We start from the raw sequence: 15131 nt of genomic DNA, 5'->3' as shown, positions 1-15131 counted from the left end.
TTACCCTTCATCATACACAGTCTTTTCATCTCATCCACCTATCATGCTCCTTGTTGCTAATTCCGTGCAAATATTCTTCTTCCTCAGCGTCATCCATCGCATTTAGTAATCTCTACCACAGTTTAGCATATCACACACCTGAATGATAATTTCTCCACCTCATCAACTGAATAAGCATCCGTTCCTTTGCGATGCTCTATCATCATTCGTCAGACGTGTTTCTGAAAAGGTCTGTTATCTTCCTTTCTGCGTTTATTTCAGAAAAAAAGTTCTTTTTATCTTGTCATCAAAGTGTTCGTGTGATATGCTCCAAGATATTTTGTGGACTTGCGGTGGTAAAAGTTTTTTCAAAATACAGCAACGTGTGAGGCATGTCGTGTTAGTGAGCGAGAAGGAACACAAGAAAATGTGTTTGTGGCGCAAAATAAAGAAACATCAGTCCTGGAAGTGTTTTCTAAAAGGGTTTGTGTATGTATAAGAATTACGAACAGCCTGACATAAAAGTCTCCACAGAAAATAGAATTCGATGTTACTTAGAAAACACCGAGTCTTTGCGACAAACATGATCCCTTCTTACCTGCCACTCATCTATACAGTGTTACAGGCAAGCCAATAAGAATTAACCTCTTCCAATATTGGATACCTTTGTATTGGCCAGTGACGACGAAGGGACGGACCTGGAGCTGGATCATACATAGTGTCCTGATCAGACCCGTGGCAGAAAGCTTTGCGCCAGCTTTCTTGCTGTATATCTGTGCTGAAGCTTGCATACGCTTCATCTATCATGCCTGGTGTGTATGGCTGGCACTCGAGTATATGATAAGAATATATATATATATATATATATATATATATATATATATATATATATATATATATATATATATATATATATATATATATATATATAAAACATTTATTTATTCATACTCGTATATATGGTAGTCATTTGGTTTACTTACACCGCTATATTTCTGGATCTATCAACATCTCCCACATTGAGAAATTTGTGAAACTTACTGAAGAATGTTCAAAATTCTGATGAAAGATTGAAGAAAAAAAAAAGGAGGGGATTTATTCTACTCGCCAAATAACAAATTGTCGAGAGCCATTGCGTTCGATACCCATAGGAACTCTTATTAACATCGCTTTATGTATAATGTGCGTCAGGAAATTATACATTATCGTAAAAATCAGTATCAAAAAGTAATCAATTAATAACCAAAGATCAAAAACCATTAATATCCGTAAGAAAAATGCCACAGCAGGAGTTTTATTATCCGTCACTAATGGTGCTGGAAAAATGATGGCAAAAAAACAACGTTTCATTAGACTGCCACTGGCCTGGCTCGCCCTCCCATCAAAACTCACCTTTCCTCTTTCTCTCTGACTCCCACCACGAGCATGGTGGACATTTCTCTACAAGTGTAAACCTTCTTCTACCGTAGGAAAGCTGGACAGATCCACAAGTTTAGTGGCGTGAGGGAGATACATTATGACCCTGTGCTCGTTGCTCCCCTTCCTTCGCCCACGGGCGCTTCTCTTCTAGTCTTTGAGGTTGTCTCTTCTAAACTCGCAAGGCTTTCTCCTTCCATCCTCATACGTTTTCCCTCACCACTCACACAACCCTCTTCCTCACCACTCTCACAACACTCTTCCTCACCACTCTCACAACCCTCTTCCTCACCACTCTCACAACCCTCTTCCTCACCACTCACACAACCCTCTTCCTCACCACTCTCACAACCCTCTCCCTCACCACTCTCACAACCCTCTTCCTCACCACTCTCACAACCCTCTTCCTCACCACTCTCACAACACTCTTCCTCACCATTCTCACAACCCTCTCCCTCACCACTCTCACAACCCTCTCCCTCACCACTCTCACAACCCTCTCCCTCACCACTCTCACAACCCTCTTCCTCACCACTCTCACAACAATCTTCCTCACCATTCTCACAACCCTCTCCCTCTCCACTCTCACAACCCTCTCCCTCACCACTCTCACAACCCTCTCCCTCACCACTCTCACAACCCTCTTCCTCACCACTCTCACAACACTCTTCCTCACCATTCTCACAACCCTCTTCCTCCACTTTTCACGATAAACAGTCAACATCCCTTTGGACTTCTCTGTGTGTGATTAAACCGCCCACTTCCTCCCGTACCCTCAACCTTTCCACCATTCAATTCTCATCTTTCCTCTGAAGTCACTGCAGTGACCTGGCAGAGACCATAACACCTTCTGAACCCACCCCTGAAGGACCCTCACTGCATGTCTTCGTGTTTTTCTTGATATGTCTACCACGACTTGGTATATGGTCAAGCACATGTTGGGACTTGGTATATGGTCAAGCACATGTTGGGACTTGGTATATGGTCAAGCACATGTTGGGACTTGGTATATGGTCAAGCACATGTTGGGACTTGGTATATGGTCAAGCACATGTTGGGACTTGGTATATGGTCAAGCACATGTTGGGACTTGGTATATGGTCAAGCACATGTTGGGACTTGGTATATGGTCAAGCACATGTTGGGACTTGGTAAGATCAAGTTGGGTTAATTAGGTGGCCATTATAGGAGTTTAGGAGGTCGTTACATTAGTTCGTGCTAATTTTGCCCCGTTCTCCTTTGATCCAGGAAATCCTTTGATGTTCAGGGGACCCCAGAAGGTAGCAGTAGCTCTCGTGACTTTACTGCCTCTACCCTCATCACCACACCCCGCCACACCCCGCCACACCCCGCCGCTCAGCCACTAGTCTCGACCTATATCTCTCGTCCAATTCCTGGTCGTTAATAACGTCGTCTGTTAGTGACGTCTCCTTGCTATGTGAAATGAGACGTGTGGTCCAGAGAAGGATGTGGAAGGTGATCGTGGAATGGAGGTGGTGGAGAGGGAGTGCGGACCGAGATGGACGAAGAGGGAACAGCTGATAGGATACAGATAGAGGTGGGAAGAGGGCAAGAGTGAGAGGTGGAAGGGGAAGGTGTATAGCATGAGAAAGGAAAGGATGTGGGAAAGTGTGCCTCTCGCAGTGGCTCATCTTGGTCGCTCCTCCTTCTGACGACACGACCCAAGGAGACTGAGCGAACTCCAGACACCAGTTGTCGCGGCCTATTTTCTTTAACTGCCAGACGTCGTTTTCCGTTTTGTTTCCTCCAGGGACCGCATGTCATTTTCCAAGGGAGAGACCCCATCACATCATCTTTTCTTCCTCTTATGACCTCAGCCCGTCTCATCTCTTCAAGACTTCCTTTTCCTCTTTTCCCCCATACCAGGATCAACCCCTATTTCTCCTGCCGGTAATTATTCATTTTTTTTTTTCATTCTGCCGGAAGGAGGTGGGGGGGAGGGGAGGGGGGGGTCATGATCTTCGTGTCAAAAGTCATGGGTCTTTATCGCCCTGCGTCAGTCAGCATTTTGTTTCTGTTCTGGCCACCTCCTGTCTGTTACTGCGTCACGATAATTGACCATTCAGGACAGCTAATTGGTAATTATCTATTATGCATTCATTGCATATGCTTTATCAATAGGGTCGATTATGCTGGTAGGTCATAACTTACGTTTAGCGGGTAATTAAGGTGTAGGTACTCATGACGCTGGGTCATCATTTTGTTAAGCAGTTAGTGGTTATTCTGGCGTTAGTAAATGATAATTGAGTTATCAAGCGAGTGTCCTGCTTTATGGTTAGTAGCAACGTTGTTGACTGTTTGATGTTAGTTACTTCTCGTAAAATTATCATCAATTATGATTTTAGGTTGTAGTAATCATTTTAGGTTGTAGTAATCATTTTAGGTTGTAGTAATCATTTTAGGTTGTAGTAATCATTTTAGGTTGTAGTAATCATTTTAGGTTGCAGTAATCATTCATGATTGGTAGGAGATTTATTTCTTGGTAATCATCACTTGTGATATTATAAGAGAATCCATTGTAGCTCTACACTTAAGCGTTTAGTAGTAGCTTTATAAGTGGATATCGTTGAGATGATAACGAGACAAAATACTATCAAAGCAAAGGAAGATTATCTCTCACTTATCACGTGGAGATGCTGTCACAGGAGAGGTGGGGACACGACGAGGGACTTTGGCTTGTAAGAGACGGTGAACAAGAGGCAACCTGGGTGTACGAAACAGGAAATGAACTGTGGTGATATTTGATACCAGGTGATGAAAGGAGCGACTGGGAGAGAGAGAGAGAGAGAGAGAGAGAGAGAGAGAGAGAGAGAGAGAGAGAGAGAGAGAGAGAGAGAGAGAGAGAGAGAGAATGTGTGTGTGTGTGTACGCACCCATCTACTTACGAGTACCTACAACGAATTTTGGCCCAACTTTCTCTCTAATGAGACAGATGTTGCCTTGTGCCAGGCAGGTGTTCTAAAAAAAAAAAATCACTCATATTTTCACTGTGTCCCTTTTAATCAACAAGAAAAATCTCGGCTAGTTACGTGATTAAGCCTGTTTTGATTTTTTCGTTCAACTGGTACCCATTTTTATTAGCTTTGAACCTTGCATCATAAAAATAGAATATTGTTTCAAAGGAGTTTTGCGTTGTGGTGACTGAATATTTTGCTTAACACCGAGCGAGCCTCATCCCTGGGGATAGGGGATGAAGAATACTACCCGCACACCTCCTGTGTGTCGCAGAGGTGGGCTAAGAGTGGGCAGCAACGGGTAAAGAAAGGCGTTCAAAATGCGGTCCTCCTGTATTACCACTTTCTAAAAAAAAAAAAAAAAAAAAAAAAACAGATAGGGACGAGATGGAACCAAACGAGAATTTCTCATCGTTTACTTAACTCTGCCCCTCCAGCGCTACCTCAGCAAGGCTGAAAAGAAAGATATATGAGAGAAAAGAGCTTGTTATGCGCAGTCTCTAATTAACAATCATACAAAACTCCTTCGAAAAAAATTATTCATTTCTAAATTTTCTTGTATGAATACCCCAGCGTGCGTGGGTCTCGCCGGGTTCTTTGCCTCGGGCACATACACATTTTTTTCACGCATGATCATATGGTACGTCTGAATATATCCTCTTCCCTATAATTTGATTACAGAATGTCTCTTCATGTTTTCCGATCGAACGATAATCTAAGCGAATGTATCTCCTCCACCTGCGCGCTCCTCCGAGAAGCGAACATTACATGAAATCCAATTTCAATTATATTACTTTTTTTTTTTTTTACTATGATCCTTCGTAAGGATCCTATGCTGACTCAGGAAGTACGTGGCTCACCTCTCACTACATACTCTCCCTCTTATTGGTTCCAGATTTCTTTACAGCCCACCGCTTCCAGGCTCAATATCCTAGTCTCGTGTTGTGAATACTTGCAGCGTATTTTCCGACGATGAATGGTTCACGTTCCACACACACCTGCCGCTTCTTGTGCACTGTGCTGTACGTGGAGAGCGAACTAGAATTTGTAAACTTTTGAGACTATTATTGTCCACTGTATGTGTATGGTATTGGTACTTCAGCATATCTAGTAATATACGTTGCCTGAGTAAGCTTGTTGTTGCAATGTGTACGTTGCAAGTTCATTTAGAAAACATCACTTTAGTTTCTGGAGCTGATCCGTTGATAATCCTATCAGTGAAGACCTACATTTTACCGCGAAAATTGAGGCAAAGCAGCTAAAGCAGTTTGCCAAAGTCTCTCCTCTGTCAGGGGATCGAACCACAAGCCCTAATGCGTGCGAGGCGAATTCGCTGACCATAAAATTAAAAGCCGCTTGGAAAGGATTCGTGTCAAGAGACCTTTCAAAAGGATCGAGGAAGTAAAACGTCTTTTCATCAACTTTACACGATAACTGGACGAGTAATGTATGGAAAATGGTCTCATCACATCGTTTTCTGATAGAAAAGATCAAAGATTCCGTAAACAAACACAGGGAGGTCAGCCGAGCTTGGAAACATTACGGTCTGACAACAGTGGCCTCAATGTCCGACGTAGAACTCAGGAGTTTTGCCGTATCGTTACGCCGGAGGCGACATCTACGTCTATATCTGGACATTTCACAAACAAGATCATTGCGGCTGAACTCAAGATGAAAGGGAATCTGAAAGAACTCTACCTTAAGTCCTTTGTGTTTAGCTTTAGCAGACTGTGAATGCGGTCGATCGTAACCATACTAGATTGGGAGTTGCCGTGGTGTCATGTGCGATAAGACGATAATGTGTGTGGTTCGTGAGGTGCTTCAGGGCCTTATTGATACCCACTAACAGTCATGTGCTAACCCAATTATTCAGAGGGACACTACTGACACGGTTACGCCCACGTCTTAATTACATCTGACACACACAAACACAGCCAACACTACATCCTTGCGCTAGGAACCATCACCTAGTTAGGGTCATGTCATCTAACGAAGTGTTAATGTTTTCTGAAGATTACGTTCTTTATCTGTTAAGAACTGAAGTGAACGTTTTAGAACACCAAGTGTGTGTTTAGTAGTTTCTAGGGTTCAACTTGAGTTAGGGAAGGTTCTGTCTTATTGCCTGTGGAATAAGGTCTACGAAGTGGAATCATGTTCGGTGTTGATTGTGTTTATTGCTACTTAACCACCTAACTCTCTGACGTGAGGCGGAAAGGGCTATTGATAGGCCACGCGTTACTCGGGAGGGTAGACAAGGCTAGGTCGTTTAAGGCAACTTGCTTCCTGTATAACGGGATCGACGACCCAACTCTGAGTGGAGGATGAACAGCTGGATGAACTGCGGACAGACTATCCAATTCAGGATTCGAGCCCGGGCGGAGTTAGGAGTGAGATCACAGACAACACGGCGTTAAGCGCTGCTCCATAGTCCATTATGCAGTGTTGTTATACAACATCTCTATAGTGGTATAATGGATGTTGATCCCTCCATTACGCACTGCTAGAATACATAACATCGTCACACGCATCACGATGGACAAAGCAAGCGTTGTATTCTATTTTTTTTTTCATCCATTTTTGGAGAACCCACAGCGTAAGACTCCCAGAGCCGTCCCATTTCCCTTACCTTCGAGCAAGTTACGTAATCCAGTCTCATCAAGCGCATAACTTTTACTCATCGTTCTAATAGAGTTTGTCTAGTATTTTATTAAGGGTCATTGGGTAATCATCTAGAAAAAATGATAACCCTTGCGGTTGTTAAAGCTATTTCCTCTTGCCATAATTATCTTAATTGCAGGAGCTTCCCCCAAAGCTGTGGCATCTGTGATGACCCATTTTTCGGCAAATGGTCGTTTGGTCCAGAGTTTTCCAGTTGATCCATATTTTCTCTGACAGTGTGTGGTAGGCAGCCCAGCTGGGGGTGGCGAGCCGTGACCCTGCCGCACCATTGTGGTAGTCACTGAGTTCATGGTAGTCACTGAGTTCATGGTAGTCACTGAGTTCATGGTAGTCACTCTAAGTACCTACTTTCACGGCAGTCACCTTCATGGCAGTCAGTTTCATGGTAGTCACTTTCACGGTGGTCATGGTCAAATGATGTTCGAGGATCTAGGATGTTATTATACTGGGTTTTGCCTTTCCTTGTCAAGAACTGTCTTGTGTCTTCGCTGGCCTCAATCTGACCAATAGTTGGGTTGTACAAAAGACGCAAAAGCGTTTAGCAATGTCCTTGACACAGTTCGTGGATTACGATCTTGTGTGAGTGACTACTCTGAGTAAGCTCCTTGATGGTGTATTGCCCCTCGAGTATACTTGAAGGATCAGTAACATGTCACATGTATAACTGGACATCGAGGAGATGCTAAGTCGCTAGATATAGCGGAATTTCCTTCGACTCATCAGACTGATATGTAGTTTTCTCATGGGTCAGCTGCCTTACAACTTTTCCAGCCGAGCATCGCCTCCACGGGAGTCTGCTGGATGCAAAAGGACTGTGCATCGCATTTGTTTCAGGCGTATTCTTATGGTCCATACCGCGTGTTTACGAGGCCCGTGGAACTAACAATGGAGGGATTTCCCTGAGCTTTAATAGACAATTGGGAAAGAATGGTTGCAATCCGTGGAAAACATCTCGTATTCTATTTGGTAAATATTTGCAATCTGTTTTTATATAGATTCAGCGAAAAGTACATGGTAGGATTAATAAAGGCATTGTATGATGCTCTGTTGAATTTTTTAAAAAGTTAAACCCTTCCATTTGTTTAACATAACGTCATACTCAACGCTAGTATGTGTAAGGGATGCAATCGTGTTCTCTTTTGTGTGTGGTTCAACATTGCTAGCTCACACCCGAGGTGGACCACAGTCATCCGTTCGTTTCTTGTGGTATTTCATCGGTTGATGGCCCTTTGGTCAAAATGAAATCATCTGGGAATAAAATTGGGTTGAAGACTTAAGATTGGCCACTCCTCTCGTGAGTCGTCTGCGTGTGTACATGACGCCAAGGCTTTGACTCAAGCCTCTCGCATATCATTAAGGAGGGTCTCCGGTAACTCGATCTCACAGAGCGTCTACCAAGTACCGCTGAGGCTTTGTTTTGGTTTCTATGAAAAAACTGACGACTACGCGCGTCTCCCTCCGTCGTGAGCTGGATAGCGAGTGATACCATGGAGGCAGACAGTTGTTATTCGCTCACGTTAGTTGACATTTCTGATTATCATTTATAAGTGATCATTATCATTATCATGCATTATCTTTGTCATTATCACTCATCATCATCATCATCATCATTATTAAGGTTATATAACTATCAATAGTCGTCAGACTCACCCTAACCCTTGTCATCATCCTGGTCGCTTCAACATTTCAGTCGCTTCCAGAGAGGTGAGTGACCTGGGGTGACCCCCCCCCACCACTGGCCAAACACATGACACTTGACCCCCCACTAACACCATGTTGCTTCCCCCTCAACAGACTCGGCAGGCGAGACGACGAGGCCCGCGAGTTGAGGAGGGTTCGACGCCTCGCAACGACCATGGCCGACGTGCTACGCGCCGTGTACGCCAAACCGGAGGCGGACGACCTGGGTCGTGTCATGACCAAGAAAATGGAAGAGCTGGGGACTCAGCTGGGACTCAACTCCTCGACTCTGTACAGCGAACTCAACAGCTTCGTGCACGACAGTCTGCACGGTGGTGCCGACGACGTGCCAGCCAGCGGTGACAAGGACTTCCGCAACTCGGCGCTGGCCGTGGTGGAGATTGTAGTGCTGGTCCTCATCCTCATCATCGCCGTCATAGGAAACGTCTTCGTGTTGATTGCTCTCTGGCGCTACTCGCTCTTCCAGCCGATGTCTCGCTGTTACCTCTTCATGCTCCACTTGAGCCTTGCAGACCTACTGGTGGCGCTGCTCAACATCCTACCCCAGCTGATATGGGAGATCACCTACCGTTTCCGCGGCTCAGATCTGCTATGTAGGCTGGTCAAATACGCGCAGGTGTTCGTTCTGTACGTTTCCACGTACATGCTAGTGTTCATGGCAGTGGATCGAGCCCGCGCCGTGCAGGGGAGCGGACGCGGGTCGCTCAGGGCTGCGAGGTTGATGATCGGCGGAGCCTGGGCCTTGGGCTTGGTGCTGGCCATGCCTCAGACTTTCCTGTTCGCAGTGAGGGAGATCGCGCCCGGCGTCTACGACTGCTGGGGAGTGTTCGAACAAGTGAGCGAGCGCATGTACGTCACTTGGTTCGTCGTATCTGTGTTTCTGTTGCCCCTCACCGTCATCGCCATGTGCTACAGCTACATATGTTGGGCGGTGTGGCGGAGCGCGGGAGCCTCCCGCCCCCTGTCAGCCCTGGGTCGTCGCCTCTGCTTCGGCTGCATCCGGGGTGGAAACCGCGAAAGTTCGGACGGGAAACCGAGCCTTGAATTGCAGCCGATGTCGCAAGGACGACGCCACCTTCCGTCCATGACCTCAGCCGTGGACAAGGTGTCGGCGGCCAAGATGAAGACGGTGCGCATGACCTTCACCGTCGTGTTCGCCTTCGTCATCTGCTGGTCGCCCTTCTGCATCGCGCAGCTTCTGACTGTTTACAACAAACCGAAAGACCGTAAGTATATGCTCGTCTGACTGTACCCCTGTCAGTCCAGATGAAGGTTTGTCTTTGTGTCGTATAGATAAGCCAGTACGTGCGTACAGCAAACTGTGAGACACGAATATAAGATCTGTACACGGTAAACTCTCTAATGATATTGGATTATCGTATACCTCCTACCTACAGTAGAGGTTTTATGTCTCTAACTCCACCACACATGGCATACACCGGAGGGACTGACTCCCATAGAACCTGTTACCTCGTAGTGTTTTACTCCTCACTCCCCCACTTCCTTCACTCCAGAACCTTACGTCGCTGTCTGTGCTTCCTGCACAACCTGGGGAATCATGGAATATCTCCTTTTAAAGAGAAGTTTCTTTGAATGAATATTCTTAACGAAAATAAGACTACAAGCTGATTTCTCAGAGAGTCGAGATGAAAGGAAAGTAGGGGATCATCTTAATGCTTCGTACGAGGAATTCTACAAGAAAAATTATAACGTTCGCATGTCATCATGTCACTGCGGTCGAAGATGTCACTTGGGGTGTAGATGTCACTGTTGTTGTAGATGTCACTGACGAAACGACAGGTTATCAGTAAACTCTTTATGCTGGTAGTATTAGCGGGAAAAACATTCGCTTAATCTTTCTACTTGTATATAAGGATTTCCTGAGAAGATTATTGGACTTCTATACTACATAAGAATAGTGATGCTTTGATAGAGCTTTGCAAGAGATAGCCCTTCCAAGAATTACTAACTGCAACTTAGATTATAGGGATTCCTTAGATCTGTTGTTTCGCAGCAGCAATAGATGACCACAAACGAGTTTAAAGATGAAGAAAAAAAAAAAAAGGCTAGGTGGTGGCGTAGGCGTCAGCGCCTATGATTCACCAGGACACGGTTCGATATCCTGATGAGCACAGGAGATGAAATCATCGACAAAATTCCCTTGAGGTGGGTCGTTGCGTATACCTGTGTGATGCGGAAGGTAGCGAGGGAGGAGGGTAAGAAGGAGAGGAGGTAAGGTAGAGGTAAGTCTTATGGTGGAAGGAGAAGTAAGTGCTTTTATTTAGCTCGATAAGTGAGGAGCGAAAAGGAAAGAGAGAGATGGAAGGATCAATAGGAAAGATGGCGAGGTATAGATAGATTGATAGATAGATAGATAGAAAGAGAGAGATACTTAGGTAGGTAAACAGATGAGGTCACGGTGAGTAGAGACTTGGGTAAAGATTGGAGGTAAGTACATGGACTGGAAGAGAGAGTGTGGGAGGGTGAAAACAGACGAAGAAGATTACACAGAGGATGAGGGTAACCAGAGAAATAGAGAGATAGACGAAAATCTTTATGCCTATAGAGGGACCGGTGTCAGGGGTATAGATAGAAGGATAGGAAGACATATAGTTGGAGGGGTATAGATAGAAGGATAGGAAGACATATAGATGGCAGGGTATAGATAGAAGGATAGGAAAACATAGATGGAGGAGTATAGATAGAAGGATAGGAGGACGTATGGATGGCGGGGTATACATAGAAGGATAGGAGGACGTATAGATGGCGGGGTATACATAGAAGGATAGGAGGACGTATAGATGGCGGGGTACAGATAGGAGAATAGGAAGACAGATTTTAAGCCGATGGAGGCTTAGGATGGAATTATTGATGAAGGGGATTAAGGAAGAGGATGGAGTTGATCTCTGGCAAGAGCATTAACAGAGGCCAACCAACCAGGTTTCACTGACCTGGCCCCAGATGTCATCAACCACCCTCAGCCCTTCATGGCCGATACATAGATACATATATATAGTCGCTAGAGGTAAAGAAAACAGAGTGAGGGGAGGAGGGTTGTGTTCGTGTGAACTCGTAAGATGCCGCACAGGTAGGAGATCGTAAGAGCTACTGTGATCTACGTCTGCAAGAGGCACCTCCTCAACAGCAGTCTATATTTGGCATTCTAATTCACGTAAGAACCCAGATGGCAGTAGTGCGATCCCCTTTTCCACCTTTCGTTTTCTTGGGGTAATTTCGCAGATTGCTCCGTCGATTGACTTCAGGCACTGCGGCATTCATTCGTCATTCTCTCTCTCTCTCTCTCTCTCTCTCTCTCTCTCTCTCTCTCTCTCTCTCTCTCTCTCTCTCTCTCTCTCTCTCTCTCTCTCTCTCGACGCCAGCCGTACCTAACAGCCTTTTAGTTCATAGACATTCACAGGGTGTTGACATATGTGTTCTCGACTTAACTATGATTTTCCCAAAACATTGTCAACATGAACGAGGACTTCTTTTGTTTTTTTGTTTTTCATCCAGTCGCAAGGGATTAACTCCCACCACCAGCCAAGGAATCGATTGATAAATGAAAAATGAAAATAAAATTGTTTTAGTCATTTGCAAGTCATTTACATTAGAGCTGGTTTTTTTTTTTTTTTTTTTTTTAATCGTTTAGTCAGATAATTGTCCCCACTCGATGTGTGCATTAATCAACAGTTTTCATTCATATGATACAACACACACACACACACACACACACACACACACACACACACACACACACACACACACACACACACACAAACGTACGGACATACAAATATACAACCCAGTAAAAAGAATGGGATTTTTATCGGGAAAGTCGATGTGGTTTTAGCGCCATCAGACGCTGAGGTAATTGGTCCTCTTTCTGACAGCGTAAGCCGAAGCTCTGCTGATATAGCCAACCGAAGGAGGATTTCCAGTTGACAAATAGTGATTGCAGTTTACGTTCTCAGAGTAGAACTCTAGCACTAATCCCATATCTAGTTTAACTAGTCATATCATCTACTTAAACTAGTTTAACCATCAGTAGTTTATAGTTGCATTGAACTAGTCGACACGTCTGTCTCAGTCCACAGTTAAAGCTAACTTCCATATAGCCACAACACCTTGTTGTCCACTAACTCGACCTCAACTTGACCTGAGTGTCGGAAGACCTCTGACCTGGTTGACCCGTGTGCTCCTCCTCCTCCCCGGCAGTGTCAACCATCAACCCGGTGGCGGTGGTGTGTCTCCTCCTCGTCTCCCTCAACAGCTGCACGAACCCATGGATCTACCTCTACTTCAGCGGCACCCTCCTCAACCAGCTGCGGGTACGTACATGCCTCTCACTCAGTTGTAGTCTTGCACGCTGTAGTCTTGCACCAGCTGTAGTCACACACACGCACACACGCCCCTCAACCAGCTGTAGTCACACACGCACACACGCCCCTCAACCACCTGCCCAGATGTTCACACGTCCCTCGTCATTGTAAATCTCCGTTCCAACACACCCTTATGCCCACGACTCAGCATTATATTCCTGCCCTCGTCTCAAGCCAGCTTCATCCTCTCCCCCTTGATCGATCCCGCGCCTCGTCTCGTCGCAACTCTCTCTCTCCCAACTCGGACGTGGAGAGGATTTCCTAGTAATGTATAATCCTTCGTAAAACTCGAGTTTTTTCCTCTGTCTCTTTCTAAAATCCCCTCATAGTGTTCCATCCTCCTTGACGGATCCGGAAACCCAACACTGGAGTCAGTGGGCGTATTGAATATCATCTTAACATAATCTCTCATGGAAAAAAAAAAAAAAAAAAAGCGCCACCTTTACGCCAATGGACAAGACTACGTCTACCAGACTGAGAGTCTTTTGTCAGATTTGGGAAAACTCTTCCCATCTGAATAGAGGATTCGATGATACAAAGGAAGTGATCCTTCTCTGTATGGGAGTACAGTTATCACATCTTGAGGGTGTTATGTACTTAGAGACTCGAGTCCAGAGCAATCCGGCCGATCAACTCTCCCAGTCCGATCTCAAAACTTGGCCCACATGCCCTACGTCACAGTGTTGCTTCTGTATCTTCCTCTTGTGTAAATGTTACTTTGGCTTCAGCATTAGCGAGCTTGGCTGCGTATGTGTCCCCCTGCTTTAGCTAAAACTCGTATCCTTGGAAGGCCTCTGTTTCACATGACTATACTGTGTGGCCGTTGGCATCTCAAGAATGGGGGGTTATGATTGTTGTTTCTTCCCCTACACCTCTAAGTTTAGTAACTGCCATCTTTCTCATGTTTTTCATAACAGCTGCCAATCTGATCTTTTTTCAAATCCTTTTTTCATTGAGGATTCTCTTTTTTCATCAAGAGAATCCTTTTTTTTCATTAAGAGAATCCTTTTTTTCAGAGAATCCTTTTTTTTCATTAAGAGAATCCTTTTTTTCATTAAGAGAATCCTTTTTTCATTGAAAATATCCTTTTTTTCATGAAAAGAATCCTTTTTTCATTGAGAATTCTCTTTTTTCATCGAGAATCCTTTTTTTCATTAAGAGAATCCTTTTTTCACTAAGAATATCCTTTTTTTCATGAAGAGAATCCTTTTTTCATTGAGAATTCTCTTTTTTCATCAAGAGAATCCTTTTTTCATTAAGAGAATCCTTTTCACTAAGAATATCCTTTTTTTCATTAAGAGAATCCTTTTTTTCAGAGAATCCTTTTTTTCATTAAGAGAATCCTTTTTTCATTAAGAGAATCCTTTTTTCATTAAGAGAATCCTTTTTTTTCATTAAGAGAATCCTTTTTATCATTAAGAGAATCCTTTTTTTCATTAGAGATCCTTTTTTTTCATTAAGAGATCCTTTTTTTTTATTAAGAGAATCCTTTTTTTTTTTGATTAAGAGAATCCTTTTTTTCATTAAGAGAATCCTTTTTTTCATTAAGAGATCCTTTTTTTTCATTAAGAGAATCCTTTTTTTTCATTAAGAGAATCCTTTTTTTTCAGAGAATCCTTTTTCTTCATTAAGAGAATCCTTTTTTTCATTAAGAGAATCCTTTTTCTTATTAAGAGATCCTTTTTTTCATTAAGAGAATCCTTTTTTTCTGAGAATCCTTTTTTTTCATTAAAAGAATCCCTTTTTTTTATTATTTACTATATAAGTATACATTACTGTCACCTAGTACAACACAACAAAAATGATTTCCACTTTCTAGCACAAACAATATTTGTTTATGCTATGACCATATGATATTATCTTGTATAGGAAGTAGTATTCACCCAGCATGGGGCTGAGGTAATCTCGCCTTTCACCTCCGGCACATAACGTCGGCTGCTTCGGCGATAACTTTCAGCTGGTCAATCAGGACTCTGAGGGTGGGTCGGTCTGCGGGACGGTC

The 15131-nt window shown here is 44.0% G+C and overlaps 1 protein-coding gene across 2 annotated transcripts in view; it reads left to right on the top strand.

Moving 5' to 3' along the window:
- The window catches only part of LOC139746890 (oxytocin receptor-like), a 143042-nt gene that overhangs the window by 122646 nt on the left and 5265 nt on the right, over positions 1 to 15131 (top strand). For both annotated transcript variants that reach the window (XM_071658546.1, XM_071658547.1), the window contains 2 exons: positions 8844 to 9976; positions 12966 to 13078. In XM_071658546.1, the coding sequence (XP_071514647.1) occupies positions 8844 to 9976; positions 12966 to 13078 (1246 nt within the window). The remainder of the gene's footprint in view (positions 1 to 8843; positions 9977 to 12965; positions 13079 to 15131) is intronic.

Source organism: Panulirus ornatus, chromosome 66 (assembly GCF_036320965.1).
Source record: "Panulirus ornatus isolate Po-2019 chromosome 66, ASM3632096v1, whole genome shotgun sequence".
NCBI classification, from domain to species: domain Eukaryota; kingdom Metazoa; phylum Arthropoda; class Malacostraca; order Decapoda; family Palinuridae; genus Panulirus; species Panulirus ornatus.
This window is presented reverse-complemented; position numbering and strand designations above follow the sequence as displayed.